The sequence below is a fragment of the Sardina pilchardus genome, chromosome 9 (genome assembly GCF_963854185.1).
Source record: "Sardina pilchardus chromosome 9, fSarPil1.1, whole genome shotgun sequence".
Taxonomy (NCBI): domain Eukaryota; kingdom Metazoa; phylum Chordata; class Actinopteri; order Clupeiformes; family Clupeidae; genus Sardina; species Sardina pilchardus.
In genome coordinates, this window is record NC_085002.1 from 21,526,313 (window position 1) to 21,541,222 (window position 14,910).

The window sequence follows — 14,910 nt, forward strand, 5'->3', positions numbered from 1 at the left end:
GGCCCAGAGAAAACACACACACACACACACACACACACACACACACACACACACACACACACACACACACACACACTCAAATACACTCTCTCTCTCACACACACACACACAACACACACACAAACATGCACTCTCTCACAAACACACACACACACACACACACACACACACACACAGAACAAACAAACATACACTCACACTCACACACGTTGAAACACACATGCAGGAGGGGTGAAAGGTCGTGTCCCCCTCAGGTACATTTAACCTGTGGCTCTGCGGGGCACATTCCTTCCACGGTCCCAAATGAAGAAGGCCTGCACACATGCCCACAGGTCTTTGAAGAGAGATTCCACATCAACTGGTGGAGTGTTAGCACGCCACTTTGTAAATAAATCATAACTTGTCAGCTCCTACTGTATGCCACCCAAATAGGACTTTTTTTTTACCAGAAGACCACCACGGCGAGCTATTACTGTGAGAAGCTATGCAGTGGACGAAACTCATCGCCAAGCTTTTAAAAATAGCAGCATTCTATTCAGGTTTTTCTGTTGGAGCAGTAAATTCATTGAGCCGCTTATCAAGACAACACAGACAGAGGGGCTCGTCTCCAGTCCCTCTACACCACATGTCTACTGGTACCATTGACTGTCAGGGGGCCATTGTGCTCTATGGGCCTATTCTTTGAACAAGACCCCTCTTTAGCGACGCTAAAGGCGCTGGCGGTGCTAGCATGACATGCAGCTGAGCTAAACTGATTGTGGCAACGTGTCATGATGTCGGAGCGTTTAAAAACGCAGCTCTGGAGTCCAGTGTAAACATTGCATAGTTTTCACAGCAAGGAGACAGGTAAGGTAGGGACACGGAGCCAAAATTATTCCAAGGACAAAGCACACCACATAAACACTCACACACACATGCACACACGCACACACGCACACACGCACGCACACACGCACACACACACACATACACACACACGCACGGCAACAGAAGTGTGACATTTTGGTGGAGAGGGACCCGGGGGTGTAAAGGACACTATAGTCAGTGCTCGCATCCCCATTGCATCACACGGTATCAACGTCAGAGGACCGTTGGCCCAGTCCTGCCCCGTGCTTCCCGCTCACGCTCTAAATATGGACCGCCCTCTTTAGCTCAACACAACATTTAGCAGGAAGAAAAATAACACGCAAACGATATCATCGAAACAATACGACGCTCTATTTTCGAGTCAGGCCCCAACACTCTACACTCCCGACTGTTTACTATGTTTACTACTGCTGTTACTACTACTACCCAACACTGGTGGGGCGTGAGGGAGGAAGTGATGCATCTATGTATGGAGTCGCAGGGGGACGTTTTGAAGTCTGCGTTTTAAAGGGCGAGGAGGAGGAGGAGGAGGAGGAGGAGGAGGAGGAGGAGGAGGAGGAGGAGTGAGGAGGAGGAAGTGGGGACTGGGATGACGGCTGATGAGCTGAGACAGCACGGAGCGCGCTCAGTCTCAAAAGTGCAACAGCCACTACTGGGCTGAGGAGAGCACACAGACACCGCAGCGCCCCAGGAGACAGCGCCGTTAACACCATACAGAGACGGAGAGAGGGATAAGGAGAGAGAGAGAGAGAGAGAGAGAGGGAGAGAGAAAGAGGGAGGGAGAGGGAGAGAGAGAGAGAAGGAGAGAGAGAAAGGGACAAGGAGAGAGAGAAAGAGAGAGGGAGAGGGAGAGGGAGAGAAAGAGAGAGGGGGTAAAGTCACAGAGGGGGAAAGAAAATAACAGGGGAGGGAGGGAGGGTGAGGGAACGTCTTTCCAGTGTAATGAGAACATAATGCTGAAGAAAATTACCATATAGCGTATCGCATTTACAACCTACATATACTTGCCGTATTATTCCCACAAACTGTTTTAATCCTTCTAACCAATTCTAGTATACGTCAGCAAAATGTGAGTATGGGAATTTCGCTGATCATTTAAAATGTACAGTCCCACATACAGTACCGTATGTTAATTAAAAAAAGTGCTATAGCTTTCTAATTTCTAATAGAGACAGGGTGGCAGTTCGAGCAAAGTCTCCTTGAATATTTATTTCTCTGAGGTCACAGTGTCTCTGGACCAAACCGAAGCCCCAGGCCCTGCCGACGTTGTGTCCAGCAGACGACCTCATTCTACCCCCGCCCGCGGCAGCGTCCGCTAGGGCAAGAGGCGGACAATGCTGCTCAGCGTTGACAGCACGTCTCAGAATAACATTAACATGGCAGGCAGATCATCACTTATCATCACATGATCCTGTCCTTGGCCCCATTTGCTAATACCGAGCACCACAAAAAACAACACCTTTTTAACTGGAGTTGAGTAAATCTAATGTACCATGTATTATACAGTATAATAGTTCCAGTCCAACAAGCATCTGAGAGATCTGCACTTGTTCTGGTTGTGAACCAGGACACAGAGGGGGGTAAAAGTGTTTCGATGTCTACAAAAACAGCACAGCAACCCATCATCACAAACAAACAAGCGTAACCCTTTGGCGCAATATGTTGTGGAGATGACTGTATTTAATAGGAAATTAGAAGCAGGCGCATAATCATGTAATTTGTCATCTTAGTCAATAGTTGGCAAAACAAACAAAGAAGACACAGTATTCACATTGTTATGGCTACAAGCTGATATGTTGCTTTCAAGTGTCAGTTTTATATTGACTTATTGTCTGAGGAACAGCTTTAACACAAGCAAACATATATTACAGAAATGTATGATCCTGGTTGTACAGTATATTGGTTAAACCTCCCCAGCCACTTTACTGCCAAAACATCCATGTGATGTTGAAGCTTAAATCAGAAGCACATACCTTTATAATAGAAGAGACATCGATCAGTCAGCACAAACCAACGTTTGTTCCACTGCTTGACACCGCTGCTGGCCTACAAGGAAAAGAAAAGGGAAAAAAAAAAAAAAACGTTTCATTGCCTGCAAGCACAGAGATATGAAACGCAATACAGCCCTGTGACTATGTCCAAGAGCTGAGTGAGTTGTTTGGTGTTGCAAGGGATGACGTAGTTGTTTGACTAGGAGGACGGTCTGTTTGTCCAAGACACAGCATGGCACTTGACTCCACGAGTTACCTGCTTGTGAAGCCACCCTTGCTTGGCCACTTCGGCCTTGGGGTTCCTGCGCATGGAGTTGGAGCGCTTGCCGAACGTCGCTGCCTTCCTGGACGGGCGCGACACCTGAAACGACACGGAACGGACAAGTGTCAGGACAGGAAAAGTGGCAGTGCGTGGACATTTGGTAAAAAAACACACACACACACACACAAACACACACACACACACACACACACACACACACACACACACACACACACACACAGACTCACTGGCACTTTGACAGATGGCTCAGACAGGGAGCAGAGCGCTGCAAGGTGCTTTTATCAGAGGGTGTGAAAAACAGCTAGGTGGCCCCTTCACACCTGTGTGTTCACACAACGTATCCAGTGACCACAACACAGTGAGCAGAGCACAGCCAGAAGCCACAGACAAATCCTAAACAAATCAGCGGCTTGGTATTTCGGGCACTGTTGCCACATTGTGACTTATCTCCGTGACTGTGGACTGATACAGTCACATAGAAAACCACCGTGCTCACAATGGACTGTTTACACATGACATGGCAACAGTCAAATCATTAATTTCTTGAGGAGTCGTAAAAAGACCACATGAGCCAAAAATATATACTGTACATGTACGCTGGGCTCCAGCTCCAACTTAGCTTTTCAAATGTGTGCTCAACCATATGTCATGTCCACAACAGTCCAGTGATCACAGATATACTGTAGCTACAGTGTACGTCATTAAGCTATTTTAAGTGAAACATACTTACTAATTTAGTAAGTAATACTTAGTAAACATTGCTTCACTCATTGGCCTGCATGTGTAATGATGATCATCAGATAGGTGTTGCTGCTTCATGCATCTCTCTACTAGGCCATTCACTTTACTTTTCCTCAGTGGTTCTTTATTGGTGGAATGAGTTGCCCAATGCTCTCCATTCCTGTGATAGTTTTGGGTCTTTCCTGAGGGGCCTAAAAGCATATCTGTTCAACGTCCACTTACTGTAGTTTGTGAGTTTAAACGCGTTTCTTAGGAATTATGGATTGTATATTACAGTATCTATTTATTTTCATTAGACAATTGATTGAATTGATATTGTTCTTTATTATTGCTGTTCTCCTTGGTGCACTCTTAACAACTTGTTTAATTGTTTACTATTAAATTTAACTACCGTATTGTATTGTTGTTATTTGCATGTCACTTTGGACAAAAGCGTCTGTTACAGTAATTTCCCGCATATAAGCCGCATTGTGTATAAGCCGCAGGACAGTGTTTTATGCAAGTTAAAAGAAACGAAACCATATAACACCATATTAAATGCCCCCCTGTATTAACCTCATAGCTGAAGAAATTCAGCAAAATCAATGTATAAGCCGCGGCTAATAGTCTGGAAATTACGGTAAATACTATAACCATAACCATGACAATAACAACTCAACTTATAATAACACTGACTGCTGACATTAACCTGAGCCCATGCTAATGTAATGGAAACCAAGTGTGATTTAAAATAACTTGTGCAGACAAGTTATTTTAAAACTCAATTGTTTTTTTTCCTCTTTTTTTTCAACTTCTTCGCTGAAGAGTCTTTTGTTCTGTGCCGGAACATTCCACGATTAAGAGATAAGATTGTCAGTGGTGGCTTCTCCTCCCTTTTACCTCCCCGTCTGGATCAAGATGTCTCCCTGTGTGTTTTGGAAAAGCAAGGTATGTAATCTATAGTGTGTCCTTGACCGACTCTACTACTCAGTCCCAGGTGCTGTCCTCACCACCCAATAGCCTGGGCCAACCCTGTTGAACCGGATAGCAAATTTGAATTTGTCCTGCAAGTCCAAGTCCTGGAAAGGAGCCTATTGATGCTCATTGCTGAACTTTCAGGAGTGAAACCAGCAGTGAAATTATACTGGTGGATTAAGCTCCAGCCAAACCATTTCAGAAATGCAGCAAACATATCTTTTTTGGTAAACAAAGGTTTTAAGCACAGCTGTTTACTCAATTCCAAAGAATTTCATATGTCAATGGGCTCCTTTCCAGACAGACCTTCAGAGCATACTAACGTTTTTTTCTGTTTTTTTTTTTCTGGGTGTTTTTTTTTTTTTAAATTACTATTATTATCACTTTATTTGGAGCAACCTCTTTTTCAGAGTGCTGAGTCCCCACTTTTGTGTTGGTGATAAAACAAATATAAACTTTTGCTGGGTGTGTGTCCTCCACTTTTGCGTTGTCACTACTCTAGCATGCTGGTTATGATGATATGGACTGTGGACACATTATTATCTGTTATGAATCAGAGTTATGGAGGAACTCAAAACTTTCAGGCACACTTGAGCCCTACAAGGTTGTTTAGAGCAGCTTTAAGGATGAGGGTAATTGAAGCTGACTAATTTCCAGGAAACTTGGTTGTTTTAACAAAGATTAATCCTGAGTTTCTCTCTGCTTTCCCATGGAAAACAAAATCAAGCTCAAGGATTAGGCTTAACTGTTTTAGAAGAAAACCCCTGATGCAAATCTAAACATTAGGAGATGCCAAGTGATCTCTTTTGGGATAACAGAACATAAAAACTCTAATCCCCTTCTAACAAGACCTTCCACAAAGACAGCAGCAGCATCAGTTACAGTACACACGACGCCCGAGTGTGTGTGTGTGTGTGTGAGTGTGTGCCTGTGTAAAATCCAAGTCAAGTGGAGACTTACACTTGAGATGATGTGGATGCTGCAAGGCAAGCTGAGCATCAGCACAAGTGGTGTGTGTGTGTGTGTGTGTGGTGGAGGGGGAGGGGTAGAAAAAGAAAGAGCATATATCTGTGTGTATGTGTGTGATGCAAGAATAAAGAAGCACATGACTAGTAGTAGTGCAAGAAAGGCTGTGACATAGCAGAATTGCAGTGTGTGTGTGTGAGTGTGTGTGTGTGTGTGTGTGTGTGGATGGGGCGAGGGGGGGGGTCGTGTGTGGGGGGTTGTGAGGCTGTAAGCTGCAATAAAAAAAAAAGAAGCACATCACTAGCGGTACACGAGAGGCTTGTGACAGTGCAGAGCTGAAGCGGTAAAGCTGTGTTAGTGGCTGTCAAGCGCGGAACACTCCGGAAGCGGCGATGTTCTTTTGGAGCCGTGGGAGCCCAGAGAGCTCCAGCAGTGATGATGTGTCCTGTGTCACAGGAGCCTGGAGAGGAGGACTACAGCAGCACACTGAGGCACTAGAGAAGACAGCACATCAGCGCTGATGTGGCTAAGCAAGCCTGCGTGTGTGTGTTAGTGTGTGTGTGTGTCTTAGTGTGGGTGCCTATGTTTGAATGTGTAAGAGGGAAGAGAGAGAGACAGCGTATGTGTGTGTATGGGTGAGAAAGGGAAAGAGAAAGAGAGAGAGAGAGAGAGAGAAGGCAAAAGAAGGAAAGAGAGAAATACAAAAAGTGTATGTATGTGTGTGTGTGTGTGTGTGTGTGTGTGTGTGTGTGAGTGAGTGAGTGAGTGAGTGAGTGAGTGAGTGAGTGAGTGAGTGAGTGAGTGAGTGTGCGTGCGTGCGTGTGTGCGTGCGTGCGTGCGTGCGTGCGTGCGTGCCTGCGTGCGAGCGTGCGTGCGTGTGTGTGTGTGTGTAAGCAAGCTGCATCAGCTGCCCGATGCTCCTCTACTGACCCGTGCGAGCGGTGGCTGTGCGTCCGTCTGCGCCTCGGTCATCATGGCGATGTTGTTGCCGTTGGCGTTGCCCTGTCCGGCGCCGCCGTTGCCGTTGGCGCTGGTGCCCGCCGTGCCGTTCTCCGGCTCTCTCCGGCCCGCCTTGCCATTCATGTCCGGGGCGCTGCTCCTGCTCCTGCCGACACACGTACACCACAACACCACACCGTCAGCCCCAACGCCGGCGTTCCCTATCCGCGCCATCCTCGGCATTCCCAAACCCGGACTGAGCCTATACTACGCGCTCCACATCACCGGGCTTCTCGTGCTCCCGACGCAACGGAAGAGACGGGAAGAGACCGACGAGACGACGACGGCTTTCTTTTTTTTTTTTTTCTTTCTGTCTTGTTTTCTTTCTTTTCCCTTGAGAGCGGAGCGTTTTGATTGATAGAGGGGGGAGAAAGGAGAGGAAGAGAGCCCTGCTGTGCAGCATGGGAAGGAGAGCCATGGCTATTTTTACTGCCCCGACTGGCAGGGAGCGAGCAGGCCGCACCCACTGAGGTTGCAGTTTAAAAACAGCCAATGGGTTTTGCAAGGAATGTGATTGGAGTGGAGTGGAAAAAAGGCCTGGTGGAGAGGGATCAGAGGGATCAGAGAGAGAGAGAGAGAGAGAGAGAGGGAGGGAGGCAGAGAAAGAGAGAGAGACAGACAGACAGAGAGAGAGAATGAATGAGTCAGAGTTCGCGTCACAGAATCAGTGAGAGGAGGCAGAAGTGCGTCTGCAGTCTTCTGGTCAATGTATCGATCTCTCCCCCCCGTCAGCCCCTGAGCCATGGCCTCCGATCCCTCGCTCGCTCGCCCGCAGATTCGCTGACCGGCACTACTAGGATTTACGAGCGTCTCCTTGGAGACACGTCCCGGAGCCACTTCATTTTACACACTGTAATATTCAGCCGAGTCAGATTACAGAGGATAATCTACTGCAATATGTTATGTGTTACTGTCTTAACCCATAGCAGGGGCACCAGAGATTTCAATCAAAAATTGCATTATAGAAGACATGAATTGTGCCTAGTCTGAATAATTGCTCCCACATGACATGAGCATAGGGGTACAGCAGGCTACAAGGCACCCTTTTCCTCATGGAAATTATATATCAGGTTACAGGTGAAGATCAAGGCTTCTGCCATTATCTGTGTGTGTGTGTGTGTGTGTGTGTGTATGTGTGTGTGTGTGTGTGTGTGTGTGTGTTAGTACCAGCATACTGTGAGTTGTTTTCTTAGGTGTTCAGAGGAGGGTGTGGGTGCCCCGAGGAAATCGTTCTTTAATCTCTTACACAGACAAAAGATTGCCTCAACATCAGATTATATGCTTTGGACAAAGAAAACACGTGCTGAATGGCAGTGATTGCCATTTCTTTATGGTGGTGGTGGTGGTGGTGGTGGTGGTGATGATAACAGTTTCTTGTTGTATTCCTGAAATATTAATGTACAGAGTTGAAAGAGTCTGGGATGGGCATGTTGGCAGTGGACACAGAGGAGGCGAAAATGGCAGCCGTAATGGCTGTCATAATTAGCTTAGCATCCTGAAGAAGTCCTAGCCTCAGCACTCAGCATACAAACCCGTGGCAGTATCCCTTTACCACATCATTACTGATCTAGGCTAGCTGAGGCACGACCAGAGCACAACTGTATCCATTATGAATGATGATCGGATCGATGGGCAGAACATTTCACTGGTTCAGTTGTGTGTCTTTCGAGGTCGTCGCAACTAGCCTCTTTCATTTAGCAGTAGGGGTGTAAGACATGTAAAACAGTCAGATTTTACTCACAGGCTTTTCTGAAGACGAACACTCTCTTCTAAATGGCTCTGGATCACTGGGTGTCCAGGTGGTCCATTCTGGTCATTTTGACTGCAGAGAGGGAAGAAGAGGGGAGAGGAAAGGTCAGGAAGTCTGTTAAAATCTTAACACATGTGGGATTCACACGTCAATAGCGAGGGAGATAGAGACACAGAGAGAGAGAGACAGAGAGAGAGAGAGAGAGAGAGAGAGAGAGACAGAGAGAGAGAGAGACAGACAGAGAGTCAGTCAGTCAGTGAGGAGAACACATGTAGAAGGAGTATTGACTATAACACCTCAGCAGTCAAACGCTCTTAATAATTCATCAGGGCTAATTATGGGGTCGGACTCTATCAATGGAACCTCACTAATTTACGCTTTGTATGTTTGCTTGTGTGTGTACGTGGGGATACGGACGATGGTCAATCATAAGGCCAATTTCAATTTCAAGATACACCAATCACCTTCGAATCAGGTCTCTGCCTGTAGCGTGCACTACCAGCACAGCAATGTACTTCCTGTAAAGATGTCACTGTATTGAATATGTGCTAGTTCCTCTTGCAACATGGTACATAAAAACAATTGATGTGTTGATCTCATATAAACATGGACAAAACAGACAAGGATACAAGGATTAGGATACAAGCATGTGTATTTGTCCAAGCAGTGTAACAACAATGTCGCAGTCACAGCCTGTCTGCCTTTTCCAGCAGCTCCTTGGCTCGGCTGTCGTCGCTGGGAGAAGCTGAAAACATGATCTCTCCTTTAGTCACAGAGATGGCACAGAGGGATAAGGTGTTATGTTATCCTGCACCCTACTGTACAGGGCTCTCCGAGGTACACTGCACATTGCGTAGAAGCAAGCGGTGGCAACAGCAGGCTGGACTTCAGGTGGTGGTTATAGCATTGCCAGCAGCAGGTAGACTCTCACCTGTGGACACCAAACGTGGGCTTTTATCTGGCTACTGAGGTTAGGGGGCTCAACACAGGGGATCTGGCACTGAGGCCAGCGGTGTGCAAAGCAGCATGGGAGTTGTAGTCCCATTTTGGACCACACATGTTTGTGTATGTCTGCTATCAGCTGTGTCTGCAAGAGGGGGATTGTAGGGCCCATGACAGGGGGAGGCATGGTGGTTTCGGCTGCCAAGAAACCACACGTGCCTTTCTCCTGCTTGGCACTATATTTTCCCCACAAGGGGCTTTGAAGTGCCCCTGGAGAGGTTAAGAGTTATGGGCCTACTTCCCAGGATATGTGGCATCTACACAAGCAGCCTCCAAAGAGGGCCTGCATTGCCTCAATCTCCCAAACGAAAACACATGCACGCACGCACGCGCACACAGACACACTGACAGGTGAAAGGACAGTGGACTCCGGCCAAGAACACTCTCAGGCTGAAGGCATGCAACCTCTCCATACCAACAGAGCACACATCAGTGACTAGTATTTCCAAAACACACACACACACGCACACACACACACACACACACACTCACACACACAAACACGCAAACACGCAAACACACACACATACAACAACAACACAACTTTCATCTATGATTAAAAAGTAAGACAGCTTTCAACAGCTTGAGCACTTGACAGCAAAAGCAGCGGTGTATCTGGCGTTGTCTCATAGGGTCTCCCTACTGAGCATGCTTGGAAGTGACTAACCTACAAACCTATTTAGAAAGAGGAGTTGCTTTGCCACTCAAAAGGAAAAATAAATTGGTGTATGCCGCACAACCTTGCCATTACATAACATCAGGACATAAACAGAGGAGAAGGGGACGAGAATGTTGATTTGAGATTTCAAAAGCCTTCTCATTATTTCAGCTGTGTATCAAAACAGTCCACAGGTAAACACATGGTTTCAGATCCTCAAAGCCAGCCCTCTACACACAGACCATGGCTAAGGTAGAAGATGAAAATGTGTCTGCACAAACAGAAGTGCACATGGAAATGTACAGGCAGACAGTCACACACACACATGCACGCACGCACGCACACATACGGACGCATACACAGATCCCCGCTCATGAATCTCAGACACACTCGGCACGTCACGCTGCCTAACACAAACACGCGCTCGGAGAAAGGAGGAGGGGGAAAAAAAGAGAGAGACACCTTCCCTGTCTCCCTCCAGCACTGCATTGCAGTCGTCCTCCTTAATCTACGGCTTTGACTTTCTCTCCTCTCAGCTGCAGCTGCTAACGCACCACCCCCCCCCCCCCCACCCCCCCAACACCACCTCCCCACCATAAACTTCACCTTCCCGCCTTGCTGCCACTGTCCTCCAGGACCACCGGGCGTAGCAACCCCCCCCCCCCCCCCCGCACACACACACACACACACACACCATCCCCTGCTTCTTTCCTCTCCTCTCTTCCCCACCTACCTTACCCTCCGGTCGGCTCGGAACTTCAGCATCGTCCCCCGGATCAGTCATAAAGAAGCCAGCCTGGGGATGGACTGCACAGGACTGGGGGGGTGGTGGACGACAGCGAGAGATGGAGAGAATGCTTGGAAGCAGCTGGTGAAAGAGTGCCAGAGGGAGTCCCTTATACGGCTGCTGTGCTGCCTGCCTGCCTGCCTGCTTGCCTCGCGGGCTGTTGGCTGTAATAATTGCTGTCCTCCTTTCTCTCCTTGAGAATGTATGCTGTTGCCTAGCCAGTCTCTCTCTGTGTATATCCCCCACCTCCTCTCTCTCTCTCTCTCTCACACACGCTCTTCTCCACTCTCCCTCTCTTCTCTTTCTCTCTATCCCCCACTCTCTCTCTCTCTCTCTCCCCTTCTCTCCCTCTCTCTGTCTATCCTGTGTCCCTCTGCTCTAACTCCCGCTGTATCTCCCTCATGAGCTCTCCGGCACAACCAGAACTGCACAACTCAGCTGATTTGCTAGCAGGGTCTCTCTCTCTCTCTCTCTCTCTCTCTCCCTACCTCTCCTTTCGTCCTTCCATCCCTCTCTCTCTCTCTCTCTCTCTCTCTCTCTCTCTCTCTCTCTCCCCGCTCACCCCTCGTTTTCCCGCCGGAGGCACTTAAGACCACAGATGCATACAGGACGAGGGACCTGTCTGCCAGAGCCCAGATTGAGATGTGGTTACACGCTGCCACCCCCCCAACCACCCCCACCCCCCCAATGCCAAAAGAGAGAGAGAGAGAGAGAGTGATGACCAAGACTCCCCTTGGGAATAGCCATGTCAGCCTGGACCTTGGACGGGATAGGAGACGGGGGTCGCAGGGGGAAGGGAGAACAGGGAAGTCAGCCACTCAGGTGCAGCACATCTGAACGCTCCACCCATGTCCACCGCCCTCTCTTTGTGACCCATACAGCAAAAACCACCCAGCACCATCCACACTGCCCTGCACCATGCTGTAGCTACACACCAATCCCCCTCCACACACACACACACACACACGCCGTCTCCCTCTCTCTCTCTCTCTCTGTCTCTCTCTCTCTCTCTCTCTCTCTCTCTCTCTCTCTCTCTCTCTCTCTCTCTCTCTCTCCAGCACACAGTCATAATTAAATCCATAATTCATCCTCAAACAAGCTCAGCAATAAAAAAGCTCTGGGCTCGGTCTCGGGCTCTGATGGCCATATTAAAGCTCCACTATGTCATTCAGACTCACGTTAGACACACTTCCAATCATGTCGGAGGCCCTGTTCCCAACAGCCATTCTCTTCTAAAGACTCCAGTTAAGTTGCTCGCGATGACTAACAGGCAGAATATAGAGTGAGCCTGATGAATAGTTGGTCTGCACCAAAGTAACCTTTAGTTGCAGTGAAATTACAGATCTACATGGAAATTATTGTGAAGATTGCTCAAAATAGCATATTTGATTTATTTCTCTTGGACAGGAAAAGGAGTACTAAGTATGACATGAGATGTAAAATATGATGGATGGCTTGGATGAACTGCTGAAGTTAAAGACAAGTGTCTCTCAGAATATCCCACAACAAGCTTCCAAAGACTACAACCTTCATTGAGACGAAGATGGGCCCACAGTGGTTAGTCCTTCCTACAGTACATGTACATTTTGGTTGCCCATTCGTTCCCTTAAATGTATCTTTCTCCAACCGCATATTACAATATCATGATGCTTCTGAACAAACAATTTCTTATTCAACAAAAACAAACTGTGTGGCGGTGAAATGCCACTGAATCCCCTCAAGGTCCACCCTCAGTCATTGCTATGCCGAAAACACTGAGTTGTGTAGGCTTGTGTGGTGTGTGTCAAACTAGATCAAATGGTCAAAAGCTGATGTTTGTAAAATAATAATAATAATAATAATAATAAAAACACGGGTCAATCCAAAAGGTGGGCATTCAATGAAATAAAAATGCAAATTCTAAAGACTGAGTGAGTGTGAGAAAACAACAGAAGAATAGAAAAAGAAAAGAGCAGCTCCTGCTGAATTCTTATTTTATTATTCTGTCTGTCCTCCAGCTATTCAGGAGTGTGTTTCAGTAAGCGATACAGGGAGTTCCCCACTTCAATATTCCTAATGGCTAGAGTTACATCACCTTCTCTCTCTTTCTCTCTCAGTGTGTGTATGTGTGTGTGTGTGTGTGTGTGTGTGTGTGTGTGTGTGTGTGTTCATGTGCGAGTGCGTGAGTGTGTGAGTGTAGCTGCGTAAAAGCCCAGAGCATTTTTTATAATCCTGCCGAAACGTTCCTAATCCTCAGAGGGGTGGAATGTATTTGGTATCCATGTCTAATTCATGATAACAGGCTATTAAGTCTAGTCTGCATGTATTGATTTGTATGATGCATTTGTGCAGATCAATAGCCAGTGGTGTAGAGTTGCATACGGTGCATCCAGTTGCCTTGCCTTAAGACCCCTCTCCACACACCACTGCTTTTCCTCAATAACACAGCACAGCAAATCCTCACTAAGTTCTCACTCTACCTGTGCACAGGTCAACAGTATGTAATTATCTGACATAGACCTCTTCAGTTATTGTTCAGTGGAGCGACCATGCAGTGATTCAGAATCCATAAGTCCAATGTACACTAAATGAGGAAGAATGCTAAAATGGCTCTCTCCACAAACAAGAGATTGAAAAGCAGTTGGAAAGCATTTGCCGGACCACAGTAACAAACCTTTAAACCATTGCATGAAGCACTCCAAGCTAAAACCTGCCTTTCAGCTCCCTACTGTGTGGTGGTCTTTTTCAAGGGGCAGATTCAAGTGACATCATGTTAACAGTAGCTTATACACCCCACCCCCCCTTCTCTCTCATCACACACCCCCTCCCTCTCACAGCAGTAGCAGGCTTAAAATGTTTCAGTGGTTGCAGAAAGATAAACTTTTCTATCTAGCGAGATTACACATCAACTGAACCCAAACTAAATGCGGCAGATAGCTGCCCTTTGACGAGTCAAATGCAGGCAAATTAGTGCAAAACCGGCCAAATAATGATTGATCTGCCTGTTAATGTTTTCTTGCAGCACACGCTCCAGCCGTGGTCAGCTCTCTTCCCACGCATTTCTGTGGTCCGTCCGGCACTCAGACAGTCCGATCTGTCCGTGTTCAATTCCCATCAGCGCAAACCCAAAGGGATTACAGAGAATGCTCTTGTGTGTTTATCATATTAATCCTTTGTTTTTCTGTTCCTTTTTCCGTTGTTCACTGGATGTTCCATTGCATATCGCAATTTCTTTCCCTAGGAAAGCCTGGCAGGTAGAGGTCAAGGATAAATACCAACCACAGCTGGAGTCTCTGTGAACAAACCACTTCAGCATTTTCACAGACTGAGTGATTAAAAATGTAAAACATATGGTTATTTTTAGTTTCACTACTAACCCTAATTCAAGCTCACACATACAGTATTAGACATGTTTGTTACAGTATTACACATGTTTGTCATACCAAAATAGGAAATATGGGAACACTATGCAGGACCTTCAGGAACTGTACGACGACGAGGTAGTTTGACTCCTCTGGGCACCCATACAAAGCACACTCGTAACAGCACATAAGAGAGAGCTGCGTTAACTCAACAAAGGGTCAGGCTGATGTAACATGGAGCAATTGACACCAAAGCAGCCCAGGACAAAGACAAAGACACACCCTATCTAAACATCTTCTTGTTTATTGTTGTAAAATTTGTTGTTAGAATTGCTTTAAAAGCTTAAAGCTGTTTCTTACCATGTTGTAAGTCGCTTTGGTTAAAAATCGTCAGCCAAATGTAATGTAATGTAATGTAATGTAACGTCTGAAACGTGCAGCTCAACTCACTTTCAGCTTTACTATTAGCCCGGCATTTTCTTCACAGCACTCATTGTCTGTGATAGCCTCAGCAGGGTAAACATGTTTTTCTCCTTAAGTCAAGCGGTGACAGCCAGTCTGGTATTCACTT

General features: G+C 46.8%; 1 protein-coding gene across 8 annotated transcripts in view; it reads right to left on the bottom strand.

The window, feature by feature from the left end:
• plekha6 (pleckstrin homology domain containing, family A member 6) overlaps positions 1–14,910 on the bottom strand; it is a 63,232-nt gene that overhangs the window by 31,690 nt on the left and 16,632 nt on the right. For 7 of the 8 annotated variants that reach the window (XM_062546314.1, XM_062546313.1, XM_062546319.1 and 4 more), the window contains 4 exons: positions 8,543–8,623; positions 6,733–6,907; positions 3,115–3,219; positions 2,841–2,913 (listed from right to left, as the gene is read on the bottom strand). In XM_062546314.1, coding sequence (XP_062402298.1) covers positions 2,841–2,913; positions 3,115–3,219; positions 6,733–6,885 — 331 coding nt within the window. In that variant the 5' untranslated portion in view covers positions 6,886–6,907; positions 8,543–8,623. Of the gene's footprint in view, positions 1–2,840; positions 2,914–3,114; positions 3,220–6,732; positions 6,908–8,542; positions 8,624–10,944; positions 11,213–14,910 lie in introns of those variants that run through there. The other variant, XM_062546312.1, reaches the window with a different exon arrangement.